Source organism: Rana temporaria, chromosome 6 (genome assembly GCF_905171775.1).
Source record: "Rana temporaria chromosome 6, aRanTem1.1, whole genome shotgun sequence".
Lineage (NCBI taxonomy): Eukaryota > Metazoa > Chordata > Amphibia > Anura > Ranidae > Rana > Rana temporaria.
The window spans coordinates 72,524,858-72,543,658 of NC_053494.1; the positions used below are offsets into that span (position 1 = coordinate 72,524,858).

The 18,801-nt window shown below is 42.4% G+C and overlaps 1 protein-coding gene across 1 annotated transcript in view; it reads left to right on the forward strand.

Annotated features, from left to right (window-relative positions):
- Positions 1 to 18,801, forward strand: part of CPPED1 (calcineurin like phosphoesterase domain containing 1) — a 192,454-nt gene that overhangs the window by 97,501 nt on the left and 76,152 nt on the right. The window contains exon 5 of the mRNA XM_040358462.1: positions 1,750 to 2,172. Within this exon, the coding sequence (XP_040214396.1) occupies positions 1,750 to 2,172 (423 nt within the window). The remainder of the gene's footprint in view (positions 1 to 1,749; positions 2,173 to 18,801) is intronic.

An 18,801-nucleotide genomic window follows, 5' to 3' on the forward strand; every position in this document is an offset into this window, starting at 1 on the left:
TCTGATAGGGACTTGGGGAGGGGGACCCCACAACTCTTTTTTTTTTTTTTTTCAACACCAACTTTTATTTTGATTCTGTGGTTAGTGGGAAATCCAGCTAACAGCAGGGATGAATTATCGTTGTTGGGAAGCCAGCGGGTGCCGGCTCTTTTAACAACCGATAACTCATACCTGCTGCTGACAGTTCCAACAACCGTATAAACTCCTGTACAACTAGCCTGTGAAATCACACTAAAAACCAGACTGAAATCGCACTGCATCACTGCATTTGTGGTTTTCTTATCTCATATCAGGCACAATCTATCTCAATCACAATTTTCTCTTGAACGCATGCTACATTTACATTTTTTTTTGTGTAAGCTTCACAGAGCGAGTGACTTTATTAAGTGCATATTGGTAAAAGAATGGTCAAATCACACCAAAGGAAAATTCTAATCTAACAGGAAGAAGTTCTGGACAGCTGCACTCCAAAAAAGATTTGCCTTTTATTCAAAAAATGAAATCAAAAATACATGCCACAGCAGAACAGACAGAAGAGCTGACGCGTTTCACACTAACAAACAGTGCTTAGTCATAGTTGCGGCTGTCCAGAACTTCTTCCTGTTTTATTTCTACATGCATTTCCAGCACCTGGGCTTCTAAACTGAAGGAGAGGTTTTCACCTTTTGTTTGACCCACCTAGAGCGGTGATATCCCTTCCCTAAAGGAAAATACTAATCAAGAAATGTCATTTAGGTAAATACAAAACGTTGTGCCCTTGGTCGAAGTGCACTTTTCCAACATGACAAGGGTCCAAAACGCACATCTAAGGCCACTGTTGCATTTCTGAAGAAGTACAGGGTGAAAGTAATTCAGTGGCCAAGTATGTCTCCTGATCTGAACCCAGTCGAACACCTATGGGGAATTCTTAAGAGACAAGTTGAGCGTCACTCTCCATCCAGCCAGTAAAAGAGGTCATCTTGAAGAATGGCAAAAAATATATGTTTGCAATATGTCGCCAACTTGTTCATTCCATGCCTAGAAGACTTGGTGCTGTCCTTTACAAATCATGGTGGTCGTACAAAATACTAGTTGTAGTAATTTTTATTGTGGGGTGTATTCATTTTTGCATCAACTAATTTGAGTTAAACTGAAGATTTTGTAATCCAAGTTATATTACTAACCTTACTTTCATGTAATGAGCTAAACAAATGTTCTATAAAACTCAGTTTTGCCAAATTTATAAAATCTGTTCTCGTGTTTATTGAGATTGATTGATTAAAAGCCTACTTTTGAAAAGGAGTGTACTCCTTTATGCTGAGCACTGTGTGCGTGTGTATATGTATTTATGTGTAGAGAGAGAGAGAGACCTTTACCAACTTATGACAGAGGCTTTGACCTGGAGTTCCCCGTAGTTGTTTTCCCCTCTATTGCTGTTCTGGTGACAGCTTGAATATTTTGAATATTTGGATTTTCTTCATTTTCAGTCCTAATGATAATGGCTACCAGAACAAATTGTGAATACCAGTGGAGATGCATAAAGCAGTAACAGGATTGAACCCTTCTTCACTCTAAAACTAAGCAATGTTTTCAATACATATTTCACCTGTTTTCTTTTTCCCTAAAATATGTTTTTTGTTTTTTTTTGGGGGGGGGGGGGGGCATTTTGAAAAAATGTTTAAGCTATATAAAAGCAAGCTATAAGTAATTTCTCACACTTTTAATACATATCATACTCATTGTGTACTATAAATGTGTTTCTAATTTCAGCAACTGAGTGGAAATCTGCTCAAGAACGTGATCTGAAGACTGCCCTCCTAAAAACCAACCATGACATTCCTCTGGTATTTGTCAGTGGAAATCATGATCTAAGCAATGCCCCAACATCAGAGACAATCCATGACTTTTCCAACAGCTGGGGCGATGACTATTTCTCTTTCTGGGTTGGTGGAGTTTTTTTCCTTGTACTTAATTCACAGCTAATGTTTGATGCTTCCAAATGTCCAGAACTGAAAGAAAACCAAGAACGGTGGTTGGCTGATCAACTGGCTGTTGCTCAACAGCGCCAATGCAAACGAGTCATCGTATTTCAGCATATACCTCTGTTCCTTCAGAATCCAGATGAAGACAATACATATTTCAACCTGAAAAGATCACTTCGACAAGAGCTGTTAGAGAAGTTTCATAAAGCAGGTATTGCGTTTAATATTAATAAATGTATAACTTGATATGTTCACGAAAAAAAAAAGACACGTTGACATCCCAATAATTATTTGTATATGATTTGAAAAAAAAAAAAATTATATGATCCTCCCTCCATTACAGAGAAACCTTGTTTTGCTTGAAGCATTTTATATGTGACCTTTATCCGTTTTTAGTTTTTCTGCCAAAAGGCAAAATATTTTACTATTTCTTAGATAAGAGTACATGATTGTATTTTGTCTACTTTAGGACCTTATGAATTAAACTATAATGTTTTTTTAACTGTTCTTTTTGTTTTGTTACATACTGAGGTCTGGTTGAAAAAAGACACAATTTAATCTAGTTCAACCAATAAAAAGGCGAAAAAAATACACTCCTATACCCACAGTTGATCCAGAGGAAGGCAAAAAAAATAAAAAACACAGCAAAGAATGAACCAATTTGTTCCAGCAGGGGAAACAATATTCCTGATCACTTTAAAAGCAATTGCATATTCCCTGGATCAACTCTACCTAAAAATATTAGTTTACAGTTATATAATGTAAATTTAGGAAATAATCCAGGCCTTTTTTAAAAGCAATCTACTGACCTGGCCAGAACCTGCTCTTGAGGGAGTCTATTCCACATTTTCTCAGCTCTAGTGCCGCATACACACCATCACTTTATGTGATGAAAAAAAAAAACATTTTCTGTGAAGTAAAAAACAACGTTTTTGAAACTTCAATTTTCAAAGACGAAGTTGCCTACACACCATCGTTTTTCTCACAATGTTCTAGCAAAGCGAGGTTACGTTCCACCACGTTTTTCCATTGAAGCTCGCTTCATAAGTAGCTTTTGGGCATGCGCGGATGAAAAAACTTCGTTTTAAACGACGTTTTTGCTACACACGGTCAATTTCTGTGAAGTAAAAGTTGACGTTTTGAAAAACGACACATAAAATTGAACCATGCTTCAATTTTTTTTGGGTCGTTTTTTAGAAGACATAAAACAACGTTTTCCCACACACACGGTCAATTAAAGTGACGTTTTTAAAAACGTCATTTTTTTTCATCACATAAAACGACCGTGTGTACGCGGCATTACTGTGAAGAAACCTTTCCATATTTGTAGATTCAATTTATTTTCCTCTAGAGGTAAAGCTTGCCCCCTTGTCCTCTGTGATGACCTTAAATGAATAACTCAACACCAAGTTCACTATATGGACCACTTATGTATTGATACATATTGATCATATCCCTCACTAATCTCCTCTTCTCAGAAGACCATAAATTCAGTTCCTCTAATCCTTCCTCATAGCTGAGCTCCTCCATGCCTCAGTTTGATTATCAGTTTGGTTGCCATTCTCTGTCTTAAGTTCCCCGATATCCTGTTTGTGAACTGTGCCCAAAACTGAACTGCATATTCCAGATGAGGTTTTACTAATGATTTTTTTTACAGGGGCAAAATTATCCCCCTCTCTCCCTGCTGTCCATACCTCTCTTAATACAATAAATGACTTTGCTTGCTTTGGAAACCGCAGTTTTGTCTTTGCATGCTATTATTAAGCTTATGATCTGCCAGAACACACAGATGCTTCTCAACCATTTATTCCCCCAGTTGTACTCCTCTTAGTATGTAAGATGCATGCATATTCTTAGGCCCCCAAATGGATAACTTTACATTTATCAACATTAAACCTCATCTGACGCATAGTTGTCCAATTAAACAGTGCATCAAGGTTGACTTGTAAGTTGGAGACATCTAGTAAGGACATTATTCCACTGCATAGCTTGGTGCCATCTGCAAATACTGAAACGGTACTTTTAATCCCAGACCTTATTTCATTTATAAATACAGTAAAACCTTGGTTTGAGAGTACCTTGGTTTGAGAGCGTTTTGCAACACAAGCAACATTTTTTTAATTGTGACTTGATATACAAGTGATGTCTTGATATAAGAGTAGTGTCATGTCACATCTGAGTATAAGAGAGAAGAGAGGTTCCTCCAAGTGTAGCAATATGGTTACATTTAATGAAGGTACATGTCAGGATAAGTACTTACCGAGGCTGAAATTCCAAGAGTGGTTCGCCTTTGCGACTAAGCGCACTCCGCCCCCTGGAGGTGATACAGGGAGTGGCTGACACGAAGAGGCACAAGCTACCAGCAGGCAGGACAAGACTTGCATGGAGGTCTCTATAGAACTGGATGTCTGTGCAGGGACTGGCAGGTAGTATGGCCCGCAGAGGGGGACCAAGCAGAAAGTCCAGGCTATTCTGAGGGTCAAACACTGAAGAATGAGGTAACTTCAGATCACCGGCTGAGGTATAATGTTCAGAAGACACGAGACAAATACAGGTCACAAGCCGAGGGTCAAGGCAAGGAGACAGATCCGGGTCTCAGGCAGAGGGTCAAACACTGGAGACGAGACAGAGTCCGTTAAACAGGCCAAGGGTCGGGTCCAGGAAAAGAGCACAGTAGTCAGGGGCAATCAGGTAATCGGATGCAAGAAACAGGACTTTACACGGACAGGAAGCTGAAGACAAACCAGCGATTTGCTTGAGCACTTGCGCAGCTTTTATAGGCCGGCCAGGGCGTCATGTTGAACATGCGCTGGTGCGCATGCGCCATTCCGCCATGCATGCGCGCAGGGATACAGCTGAGATGGTCCGATTGATTATTTCTCTGACAGTGCCCCCCTGAGGGGCGGCCTCTGGACGTCCAAACTGGACATCAATTCTGGATGTTCCTGATGGAAGGCTTGGATCAAATGTGGGGCATGCAAATTTCTTGAGGGTTCCCAGGAGTTGTTCTCAGGGGGATACCCCTTCCACTTAATAAGGTACTGGAGCTGTCTACCCCTTTTTCTGCAGCTCAAAATTGTTTCTTTCACTGGTGGGGGAGGTGGTCCTTCTCTCCCAGAGAAAGGGCTGGAAACAGGCTTTAGTAGAGATGCATGAAATACTGGATGTATCTTGTAAGAATTGGGCAAGGCCAATTCAAAGGCCACAGGGTTAACCATCCTCTTGATTTTAAAAGGTCCTATGAACCTTGGTCCCAGTTTCCATGAGGGGAATGGTAATCCGAGTTTAATGTCGGATGGCTAAACCTCTTTGCCAACCTCGAAGACTGGGTTCTCCTTCCTTCCCTTGTCGTTATGTTTCTTGTAACTGTCCTGGGCTTTTTGCATAGTTTTAAGAATTTTTGGAAAATTCAGCTGAATAGAGGCTATCCTTTCTCGTACGGCAGGAACAGACATCTCAAGGATAGCGTTCTCGAGGAAAGAGGGGTGGAAACCGAAGTTTGACCAGAAAGGTGTTTGATTGGTAGCGGTATGGATGGAGTTATTGTATCCGGAGCCGGAACAAAAACATCAAAGATATTGCTCCAAGGTTTGATTCGTTCTCTCCGTCTGGCTGTTGCTTTGAGGGTGGTATGCAGAGGAGAGACAGACTTTTATTTACAGGGATTTACAGAGCTCTTTCCAAAACTTGGTGGTAAATTGAACACCTCTATCCAAAACTATGCTGTCAGGTACTCAATGAAGCCTTATTATTTCTTTAATGAAAATATTGTCCGTATCCGAACCAGGGTGGAGTGCCCACCATGGGTAGGAAATGTGCCATTATAGAAAGGTGGTCAACAATGACCAAGATAGTGGTGAATCCCTCTGAGGGCGATAAAAGTCGACTTTAAAGTCCATGGAGACTTCTGCCCACGACTGTTCCAGAATGGGTAATGGTTTTAGTAGACCCCAAGATTTGGTGTTTGACCCCTTACTGCGCTGACATGGAATGCAAGAAGAGACATAGTCCTTACAGTCCCACCTCCAACCAGGCCACCAAAAGGAATAATTCAGCAGTCTTTTGTGTCCCGAAGTGACCTGCCAGTTTGTGGTCATGGAACGTTTTTAGAGTTAGAGGTCTAATGCCACGTACACACGATAATTTTTCGGCATGAAAAAAAAAACAGTTTTTCCAACTTCATCATTAACCACTTAAGACCCGGACCAATATGCAGCTAAAGGACCAAAGGTGTTTTTACAATTTGGCACTGCACTGCTTTAACTGGTAATTGCGCGGTCATGCAATGTTGTACCGAAACAAAATTTGCGTCCTTTTTCTTCCCACAAATAGAGCTTTCTTTTGATGGTATTTGATTGCCTCTGCGATTTTTATTTTTTGCTATATAAACAGAAAAAGACCGAAAATTTAGAAAAATAAATTATATTTTCTACTTTTTGTTATAAGAAAAATCGAATAAACAAAATTTTAGTCAAACATTTAGGCCAAAATTTATTCAGCCACATGTCTTTAGTAAAAAATCGCAATAAACATATATTTATTGGTTTTCGCAAAAGTTATAGCGTCTACAAACTAGGGTACATTTTCTGGAATTTACACAGCTTTTAACCACTTAAGCCCCGGACCATTTTGTTGCTAAATGCCCAGGCCAGGTTTTGCGATTCGGCACTGCGTCGCTTTAACAGACAATTGCGCGGTCGTGCGACGTGGCTCCCAAACAAAATTGGCGTCCTTTTTTCCCCACAAATAGAGCTTTCTTTTGGTGGTATTTGATCACCTCTGCGTTTTTATTTTTTGCGCTATAAACAAAAATAGAGCGTAAATTTTGAAAAAAAATCAATATTTTTTACTTTTTGCTATAATAAATATCCCCCAAAAACATATATAATTTTTTTTTTCCTCAGTTTAGGCCGATACGTATTCTTCTACCTATTTTTGGTAAAAAAAATCGCAATAAGCATTTATCGATTGGTTTGCGCAAAATTTATAGCGTTTACAAAATAGGGGATAGTTTTATTGCATTTTTATTAATTTTTTTTTTTTACTACTAATGGCGGCGATCAGCGATTTTTTTCGTGACTGCGACATTATGGCGGACACTTCAGACAATTTTTACACATTTTTGGGACCATTGTCATTTTCACAGCAAAAAATGCATTTAAATTGCATTGTTTATTGTGAAAATGACAGTTGCAGTTTGAGAGTTAACCACAGGGGGCGCTGTAGGAGTTGGGGTTCACCTAATGTGTGTTTACAACTGTAGGGGGGTGTGGCTGTAGGACTGACGTCATCGATCGAGTCTCCCTATAAAAGGGATCACTCAATCGATGCAGCCGCCACAGTGAAGCACGGGGAAGCCGTGTTTACATACGGCTCTCCCCGTTCTTCAGCTCCGGGGAGCGATCGCGACTGGACGGCTAGAAATGAATAGCCGCGCCGTCGTCCCGGATCGCTCCCAATGGGTTACCGACCGCCGCATGTCCCGTGGGGGGGTCCCGATCGGACCCCCGACCCGCGGAATGGTACGCCCATATGCCTGTACGTGCCATTCTGTGGAAGTACATGTACATGCGGTAGTCGGCAACCGGTTAATTTATGACTGCCTATCTCATTTCTTGAGGTGCTAAAATGGCAGGGCAGTACAAACCCCCCCCCCCCCCCCAAATGACCCCATTTAGGAAAGTAGACATCCCAAGGAAACTGCTGAGAGGCATGTTGAGTCCATTGAATATATTTTTTTTTGTCCCAAGTGATTGAATAATGACAAAAAAAAAAAAATTGCACAAAGTTGTCACTAAATTATATATTGCTCACACATGCCATGGTTATATGTGGAATTGCACCCCAAAATACATTCCGCTGCTTCTCCTGAGTACGGGGATACCACATGTGTGGGACTTTTTGGGAGCCTAGTCGCGTACGGGACCCCGAAATCCAAGCACCGCCTTCAAGATTTCTAAGGGCATACATTTTTTATTTCACTCCTCACTACCTATCACTACCTATCACAGTTTTGAAGGCCATAAAATGCCAAGATGGCACACAACCCCCCCAAATGACCCCATTTTGGAAAGAAGACACCCCAAGCTATTTGCTGAGAGGCATGTTGAGTCCATTGAATATTTAATTTTTTTGTCCCAAGTGATTGAATAATGACCAAAAAAAAATAAAAAATTACAAATAGTTGTCACTAAATTATATATTGCTCACACATGCGTGGGCATATGTGGAATTACACCCTAAATACATTCTGCTCGGCGAAAATAACCATAGCGAGAAACTGGAAGTCCGCAGCCTTGCCATTTGATCAACTTAAATACAAATTGTCCTGGCTTATGTTAAATGAGCGGCTAACGGCAATCACGCAGGACAAGATGAAGCAATTTCATAAAGTCTGGGATCCATGGATCTGCTACTTAACTGGTGGTTCTTAGATTTATCCTGTGGAGTATTTTTTAAGGAGCGCGGAGCCTCAACTCTCCCCCTTCCCCCCTCTTCTTTCTTATCCCACTGTTTCCTTTCTTGTCATTCCTCATTTTCTGCTTTATTACCTCCTTTTTACATATCTGAAGTGTTGTTTGCTAATGTCTAATTTGCCAATAGTATGATGTGGTTTACATATGATTTGGGAGGGCGTAACCCTCATAGGCAATGGCACGTTGTGATGGTAAACAGATTGTCAAATCATTACTTATAGAAAGAAGTTACGCTGATATGTATTTCTTTTTGTTTATGAAGAAAATTAATAAACACTATTGAAACGTAAAATACATTCTGCTGCTTCTCCTGAGTACGGGGATACCACATGTGTGGCACTTTTTGGGAGCCTAGCCGCATACGGGACCCTGAAAACCAAGCACTGCGTTCAAGATTTCTAAGGGCATACATTTTTAATTTCACTCCTCACTACTTATCAGTGTCGAAGGCCATAAAATGCCAAAATAGCACAAAACCCCCCCAAATGACCCCATTTTGGAAAGTAGACACCCCAAGCTATTTGCTGAAAGGCATAGTCAGTATTTTACAGCTCTCCTTTGTTTTTGAAAATTAAGAAAGCAAATAAAAATGTATTTTTTTTTTCATTTTAAAATTTTCAAAACTGACAAAAAGGGAGATCTGCAAAATACTCACCATACCTCTCAGCAAATAGCTTGGGGTGTCTACTTTCCAAAATGGGGTCATATGGGGGGGTTTGTGCCATCTGGGCATTCCATGGCCTCCGAAAACTGTGATAGGTAGTGAAGAGTAAAATCAAAAATGTACACCTTAGAAAGCCTGAAGTTTGCTTGGTTTTCGGGGTCCGGTACGCGGCTAGGCTCCCAAAAAGTCTTGCACATGTGGTATCCCCGTACTCAGGAGAAGCAGCAGAATGTATTTTGGGGTGTAATTCCACATATGCCCATGGCATGTTTGAGCAATATATCATTTAGTGACAACTTTGCGAAAAAAAAAAATATATATATTTATTATTCCCGCAACTTGTGTCAAAATATAAAATATTCCGTGGACTCGAGATACCTCTCAGCAAATAGCTTGGGGTGTCTACTTTCCAAAATGGGGTCATTTGGGGGGGTTTCGAATTATCCTGGCATTTTATGCACAACATTTAAAAGCTTATGTCATACATCACCCACTCTTCTAACCACTTGAAGACAAAGCCCTTTCTGACACTGTTTACATAAAAACATATTTTTTTTTTTTGCAAGAAAGTTAAGTTGAACCCCCAAACATTATATATTTTTTTAAAGCAAAGGCCCTACAGAATAAAATGGTGGGTGTTGCATTTTTTTTCCACACAGTATTTGCGCAGCGATTTTTCAAACACATTTTTTGGGGGAAAAATACACTTTTTTTTTTATTTTAAAGCCATAAAACACACTATATTGCCCAAATTATTGATGGAATAAAAAAGATGATCTTAGGCCAAATACATGGATACCAAACACGACATACTTTAAAATTGCGCACAAACGCGCAGTGGCGACAAACTACATACATTTTTAAAAGCTTTTAAAAGCCTTTACAGGTTACCATATTAGATTTACAGAGGAGGTCTACTGCTAAAATTACTGCCCTCGATCTGCCCTTCGCGGTGATACCTCACATGTATGGTACAATTGCTGTTTACATATGACTCCAGACCGACGCTTGCGTTCGCCTTTGCCCAAGAGCAGAGGGGAACAGGGATCATTTTTTTTTAATATATTTATTTAGCTTTTTTTATTTTATTTGTAAACTGTTCCTTCCATTTTATTTATTTTTTACCATTTTTATTGTTATCTCAGGGAATGTACATATCCCTTATGATAGCAATAGTTAGTGACAGGTACTCTTTTTCTTAAAAAAAAATGGGGTCTATTAAGCCCTCAAAGCATCTGACCACACCAAGATCGGTGTGATAAAATGCTTTCCCCAATTTCCCAATGGCGCTGTTTATATCTGGGGGGGGACATTCACTCCCACTGAATGTAAAAGCAGACTAGAGGCTAATTAGCCGCTAGGACTGCCTTTACATGAAAGCCGACCGCTGGCTGAAAAGAATGATACCAAGATGATGCCAAAACCTGCAGGCATCATTCTGGTATAACCATTTAAAGTCCAGCAACATACCAGTACGTTGATGGTTCTTGTTGGACATGTATTGTAATCTTTTTTATTTTCATGCGGCCTGTTGGCTGAACGGAAATAAGATTGATCGGTGGGTATGCCCACCATTAGAATACCTCCCTTCATCAACCCACTTCTAATGATGGGCATACATGCACCATTTATATATGCCGAAGCATGGGGGCATCCTCCCGCAAAAAAGTTATGCCGCATACACACGGTCGGACTTTTCCACGGGCAAGCCTCCATTGGAATTTCGACCGTATGTATGCGGCATAAAAAGTTATGCCGCGTACACAAGGTCGGACTTTTCCACGGGAAAGCCTCCGTGGGAACGTCGACCGTATGTACGCCGCATTAGGAGCAAATCGATTTTCCGCCCCTAATGCCCACATGCTTCGGCATATATGCTCTTTTTTTTTAACTGTGGTGGTGAAATCACCTCCTACAGCACTGGAGTCACGGCTTTATATATCATGGGAGCAAACGCTGTTGCTGTCAAAATAAATAAGTCCATGCAACAGCTGAATGGCGTACCTGAAAACAGTAAAGTAATTTACATACCTGAAAAGCAAGCATGACAAAACATAACAACAATAAAACTTTGCAGAATAGAATACAGTAAAAAAGAGAAGAACAATAGAGAGAGAATAGAGAGGGAGAGAACAATAAAACGACAACTATTTTTTTTTTTATTATTTTATATTTTTTGTGTTTTTATTTTTTACTTGTTTTTTTTTTTTTTTTTAAACACTTTTTTTTGTAACTGTTCAACTTTTCGGTTCCAGGTTTGGGTCTCTCAAAATGCGATGGCATCTTGGGAGACCCTGTGTAAGTGTGCCTAGCCTGTGAAATGTTTTACCCTACGCTAATACTTCACTAGTGTGGGGAAGCGTTCAAAACATTCACCAATACAAATACCAGGATCGTCAGGACAGGGGGGACAAAAATAACGTGTGTCACGCCTAGATCCCGCTTGCTACAGACACGACATCTTCTTTGGGGGGATCGTTGGGTAGGGGTACTCCTGAGGACATAAGAAAAATGCCTCTCATGCAGTCGGCTTACTGCATTTGGTAGGGGATGGTGAGGTGCAGAACCGCCTGGATACAGGAGTTCTAAGATGATCTCATCCTGGAATGTAAGGAAGGATCCATTAAGACATAAGCATTCAGTAAAGTCAATTGAAATAAATATAGACACTTTTTTGTACCAGCGTCTTTCCTTACGGGGAATATGATACAGCGCCATCAACTGGTCGTTGAGGTCCACCCCTCCCATATTTTGGTTATATTCGTGGACACAGAGAGGTTTCTCCACAAGACCAGCCGCCGTACGAATTTGTACTGTCGTGTCTGCGTGAAGGGTGGTAAGAACGAAAACATTCTTATTGTCCCGTCACTTCACAGCGAGCAAATTATTACACCTGCAGCAGGCTCTCACCCCCAGCCTAAGACGGGAATCTACAAGCCGCTGGGGAAAGCCCCGGCGATTAGGTCGCACGGTGCCACATGCTCCAATCTGATGATCAAACAAGTGACTCAAAAGTGGCACGCTGGTGTAATAATTGTCCACAAATAAGTGGTACCCCTTTCCGAAAAAGGGTGCCACCAAGTCCCACACGATCTTGCCAGCGCTCCCCATGTAATCTGGGCAACCCTCCGGCTCTACCTCACTATCTTTGCCCTCATAAACCCTAAAGCTCCATGTGTAGCCTGTTGCCCTGTCACAAAGCTTATAGAGCTTGACCCCGTATCTGGCACGTTTGCTGGGAAGGTACTGCTTGAAAGACAAGCGGCCAGAAAATTTAATCAGGGACTCATCAACGCAGACAACTTGCTGGGGATTAAACAAGGCTGCATAACATTAGTTGAAATGGTTTATGAGGAGCCAAATTTTGTAGAGCAGGGTCTCCACGCGGACGACAAAGTGCATTGTCACTGAAATGCAAGAACCGCAGGATCGCCTCGTATCGTCTCCTGGCCATGCAAGCAGAGAATATGGGCATATGGTGGTGTGGACTTGTGGACCAATACATCCACAACTTCGGAAATTGGTGTATGCCCATGTTGAGGGTAAGGCCCAGAAAGGTCTTAAATTTGGAAACCGTAAGTGGTTTACATCCTCTGGCAAGGACGGAACGGGGATTAGCGGCGATGTAAGTACCAGCATATAAATTACTCTGGTATAGAGATCTTCCGTGAAATACAGCGAATAAAAATCAAGTGACGTAAAATTAGCTGTATCCACCTGAATACCGGGTTGGCCTGTGAATGGGGGAAGTACGGGTTCTGCAGAAGTGGTGGGGACCGAATCAGTATAGGCAAATTCTGCAGGAAGGGCACTATGGGCACGACGGGCCTGTCTTTGTCTTTTTCTCTGTGGCAGCGGGACACTATTTGTGCTTGCCACCTCGCCAGCTGCACTTATGGGACTCGCCACGTCACCACGTGATACTGCAGTGCTGGATGAACGACCAGGGTGTACTAGGCCGCTGGTGCTTGCCAGTTCACCAGAAGGTATAGCCGCGTTAGTACTTCTCTGCTCCATACAAGGGTCCTGCGGTTCTTGCTGCTCAACAACATCAGAATGGGGTCGGGTACGCCTTAGCAGGGACCACAACTTTGTCGTCAGAGCGATCTGGCATGGAGCCGCTGTCGTAAACAGGATCGTATTCTGAGCCAGAATATGACAGATACGTGACCTCCTCTTCACTATCTGTCATGCTCAGAATCCTGAAGGCCTCTTCACTACTGTACATTCGCTTTGCCATTTTGGGCTCTAAATTTAGTCGTACAGTAGTGATGATTCACAGGTAAAAAAAGCACCTGACTGTCAGCAAACGTAGAAAACGCTTCCAAAAAAAACTGTTATCGATTGCAGGGATCAGGCCTTTCTCTGCGAATGCTGCAGTTATGTGTGTTGTGTTTTGGAAGTGACAGTGATCGATCGATACTGCACTTGGGTGGGTTGGGCTGGGCTGGGCGGAAGGGCAAAACGCAGGTGCTAGCGGGTATATGGGCTGATTCCGCTAACAATGCGTTTTTGGGTACCCTAAACTGCTGGGTACGCTAGAATAGATCTGATCAGATCAGGTATCGATCCGTTCAGATACTATACCACTAAGGGGGGTGTATGCTTTGCGCGTGGGTGTAAGCGTTACTGGCGCTAACCTAACGCTGCCTGGGGCGACGCAGACCCTGACTGACGCTAAAATTTTATTGATATCACCCGCCGGGCGATCAGGGGGTTAAACCTTTATTGGGTTATATATGGCGGGTGCCCTGATGCTATAAACAGCAAACTAACCAGCATCAACCGTAACACTTATACAGTGATCACTGGTGAAAGGGTTAACTAGGGGGCAATCAGGGGGTTAAAATCTTTATTAGGTAATATATGGGGGTACCTGACGCTTTCTAAAAACCTGGCGGCGAACCTAAATAACTAACTGGCTAACCTGCGCCACCAGTGACACTTATACAGTGATCACTGGTGAAAGGGTTAACTCTAGGGGCAATCGGGTTAAAACCTTTATTTAGAAAATTTATGGGGGTACCTAACGCTATAAAAACCTGGCGGTGAACCTCAAAAAATAACTAGCTACCTAGCGGCAACAGTGACACTAATACAGCGATCAGAAAACCGATCGCTTAGTGACACTGGTAATAGGGGGTGAAAGGGTTAACTAGGGCGGTGATCAAGGGGTTAAACCTTTATTAGGGGGGGTAGGGGGCTACCCTGGGCCTAAAGGGGCCTAAGGCTAATGTCCCTAAAACTTTTTTCTGTCACAAATGACACTAAGTGCAGTGATCAGAAAATAAATGATAACTGCAATCAGTGACACTGTGGCAGGGGGCTGGGGGGTTTATGTGCCTGTGTGTACTGGTGTAAGTGTGCTGTTAGGTGCAACTCACTGTGAGATGTCTTCTCTCCTCAGCGTCGGACGAAAAGACCGACACAAGGAGGGATGACATCACTTCCTCTGCCTGTGTTTACAGTTCACAGGCAGAGGAGGAAGATGATTCGCTGGGAGCGATCGTGTGGGGGTGGCCAGAAACGAACAGCCGCCCCCTCATCCCGGATCGCTCCCAGAGCCAACGGAACCGCCGCATGTACCAGGGGGGTCCCGATCGGACCCCCGATCCACGTCAAGGCAGCCACGTACAGGTACGTTGATGTGCCTGTCCGTGCCATTCTGCCGACGTATATGTACGGCGGTCGTTAAGTGGTTAAAATGACGTTGCCCACACACCATCGTTTTTAAAAAATGCTCTAGCAAAGCGCGGTGACGTACAACACGTACAACGGCACTATACAGGGAAAATTCCATGCAAATGATGCCACCCTCGGGGCTGCTTTAGCTGATTTCGTTTTAGTAAAAGACGATTCGTGCTTTTCTGTCTGTTACAGCGTGATGAATGTGCTTACTCCATTATGAACGGTAGTTTTACCAGAACGAGCGCTCCCATCTTATAACTTGCTTCTGAGCATGCACTGGTTTTTAACGTCATTTTAGCCCATGCACGATCATTTTTTACAACCCGAAAACTACATTGTTTAAAACGTTGTTACAAAATGCAGCATGTTCGAAAAAAAATGTTGTCGTTTTTCAGAACCCGAAAAATGATGTGGAGCCCACACACGATCATTTTAAATGACATTTTTAAAAAACAATGTTTTTTTCATGCCGAAAAATGATTGTGTGTATGCGGCATTACTTCCCGCAGGACGAACATTTTTCGGGGCCCATTGCAGGTTTATCATGTTTCTCCAGAGTAGGTACTTCTGGGACAGTACAATGACTGGATGCTGACCTAATGGAGATTATCTGATCGGTCTGGGTGACCAAAAAAATATTTTGTGGAGACAAAATAGTACTAGGTTCTGCTGCCTGAGGAGTTTCAAGGAACATCCGGGAGAGTGCATCTGCTTTTCCATTTTGGAGCCGGGTTTGTAAGAGATATGGAAATTGAATCTGGAGAAGAAGAGAGCCCACTGGGCCTGTCTAGGTTTTAAACGTTTAGCTGTCCTGAGGTACTCCAGATATTTGTGGTTAGTTAAAGGGGTGGTTCACCCTAAAAACTACTTTTTCTTATTACACTGCCCCCCCACATTACAATACGATTACGGCTATTATTATTTTTTTAATGCTGTACATACCTTTGGCACCCGTGGCATCCGGGTTGCGAGTCCCGCGGGAGTGGGCGTTCCTAATCACAGACACAGACTCGCAACCCGGATGCCACGGGTGAATATGCTGTACAAAGGTATGTACAGCATCAAAAAAAATAATAATAGCCTTAATCGTATTGTAATGTGGGGGGCAGTGTAATAAGAAAAAGTAGTTTTTAGGGTGAACCACCCCTTTAAGATCATGACAGGATGGGACACACCCTCCAGCAGGTACCCTCACTCCTCCAGAGCAAACTTAATGGCCAACAACTCCCTGTCTCCCACATCATAGTTCCTTTCTGGGGGACTTAGTTTCGGGATGCAGGAGGGCCTTGGGACCCTGTCTTTGGGAGAGGATGGACCTAGTGGCTGTTTCTAAGGCATCCACTTCTAGTACAAATGGCAAGGCTGGGTCTGGATGGCGTAAAAATTGGTTGCAGAGGTAAACAGAGGTAATCAAGGCTTTTAGCTTGGGACCACTGGAAACGGTTGTGTTGGCATGTTTGGTGATGGGTGCAACAAAAGCCAGCGATAAATCTCCAGTAAAAATTCGCAAAACCTATAAATCACTGTACCCCTTTTTTATCCACTGGAGCTGCCCACTCCTGTATTGCCCTGCCCTTCTGCAGATCCATTGCGACCCCGTTGGTGGAGATGATTAATCCCAGGAACTACACCACAGTTTTTTTCAAATTCGCACTTCTCCTTCTCTATAATTTATGTCTCCTGAGAATTGCAAGGACCTTTCTGACATGAACTCGGTGTAATTCAATAGTAGCAGAGAAAATGAGAATGTCGTCTAGGTAAACGACTAGAAAGTTGTCAAGATTTTCCCGGAAAATGTCATTTACCAGTTGCTGGAAAGCGGCCGGGGCATTGCATAGCCCAAACGGCATCACCAAGTATTCATAATGTCCAAACCTGGACCTGAAAGCTGTTTTCCATTCGTCCCCAGCCCGAATTCAAATGAGGTTGTAGATGCCTCGAAGATCCAGTTTGGAGAAAATTCAGGCAGATCGGAATCGTTTAAATAACTCTAAAATGAGTGGTAGCGGATACCGGTTTTTAATAGTTATTTTGTTCAGTTCTCTGTAATCTCAGGGAGCCCGTCTTTCTTTTCCACAAAGAAGATACTGGCTCCAGCCAGTGAGGAGGAATGACGAATAAAACCCTTCTCCAAGTTTTCGTCAATGTAAGTCTTGAGAGCTTTCAACTCAGTTTCTGGTGGAAAGATGCGGCCGAAAGGGACTTCAGAGCCGGGCAACAGGTCAATGGGTTTGTATTACGGTGAGGTGGTAGACGGTCAGCCTTTTGTTTGTTAAAAATGTCTCTGAACTCGAGGTATACTGAAGGAACATGTTGGTGGTTGTCGGGTGCCGGAGTTACAGATAAGCAAGAGGTTGAACCTGGAATGAGGCAGTGCTGGGAGCAGTATTGAGAGGGGAAGGAGACCTGTTTCTTGTTCCAATTGATTTGGGGGTTCATGTGCCTGCAGCCAGGGGAGCCCTAAGATGATGGGAAATATTGGAGAACAGATGATGTCGAAGCACAGGAACTCCTGAGGGCCCGGAGTCTGGTGGTAAGAACGAGCCTAGTTTCTCGGGTGATAAGTCCAGAGCGGGGAAGAGACCCATCAGACAGGTGTACCTAAAGGCTTTGTTTTTTAGTCTGAGGAGGAATGTGGGTGACATAAGTCTGAGTAAAACTAGTGACTTGATAGTTCATGATAAATTGTTGATGTGACCTACTAGGTCTCATTGGACAGGTACGAAGGAAATTACCCGTACCCCCACAGTACAGGCATAGGTTGGCTTGACGCTTATGTTACCCTCTCCTCAGGGGTAAGAGGAGCACGGACAAGTTGCAAAGGTTCGGCCTCAGAAGCACAGGTGATAGGAGGAGCTGGCAAAGGTGGATGGATGGGAATCAGCTTGGGGAGCATCCAGCTGGGTCTAGGGACCTGGAAGCGCTTGGAGCTCCGCTCCCACATACGTCAATCTAGTTTAGTAGCCGATTGGATCATGTCCCTCCAGAGTAGCAGGGGTGAGAGCAGCGGTGCAGAGGATGGTCTATGTGGATCGCTTTACCCTGGATGCCTGCATACTTAGATGTGCCTCTTTTAATCATCAACTATGTGAATTGCTAAATGTTGTACCTTCATTAAATGTAACCATATTGCTACACTTAGAGGCGTCTCTCTTATCTTGTATACTGTACTCTGTAGCTCATGTTGCATTTTGCTTCTAATCCCCTTGTGGAGACTTCCATTTGTGGATGGACATATTATTACACAACCTATCACAGTGCTATAATCTTTTTATATAGACTATAAACTGAAGTATTTATGAGTATTTATGAATAAATGGTTGTGGAACAAATCATTTGAGATTCCATTATTTCTTATGGGGAAATTCGCTTTGATATAAGTGCTTTGGATTACAAGCATGTTTCTGGGAACAAATCTAATGCCGCGTACACACCATCACTTTATGTGATGGAAAAAAAACGTTTTTAAAAACGTCACTTTAAATGACCATGTGTGGGGGAAAACGTTGTTTTATGTCTTGTGAAAAACGACAAAAAAAATTGAAGCGTGCTTCAATTTTATGTGTCGTTTTTCAAAACGTTGTTTTTTACTTCACAGAAATTGACCGTGTGTAGCAAAAAATGATGTTTAAAACAACGTTTTTACACCCGCACATGCCCAGAAGCTAGTTATGAAGCGAGCTTCAATGGAAAAACGTGGTGAACGTAACCTCGCTTTGCTAGAGCATTGTGAAAAAACGATGGTGTGTAGGCAACTTCGTCTTTGAAAATTTAAGTTTCAAAAACGTTGTTTTTTACTTCACAGAAAATGTCGTCTTTTTACATCACATAAAGTGATGGTGTGTATGCGGCATTATGCCGCGTACACATGGTCGTTTTTTGTGATGAAATAAAACAACGTTTTAAACGTCATTTAAAATGATCGTGTGTGGGTAAAACGTCGTTTTTTGTTTTCTGAAAAACGACCCAAAAAAATTCGAACATGCTTAAATTTTTTATGTCGTTTTTCAAA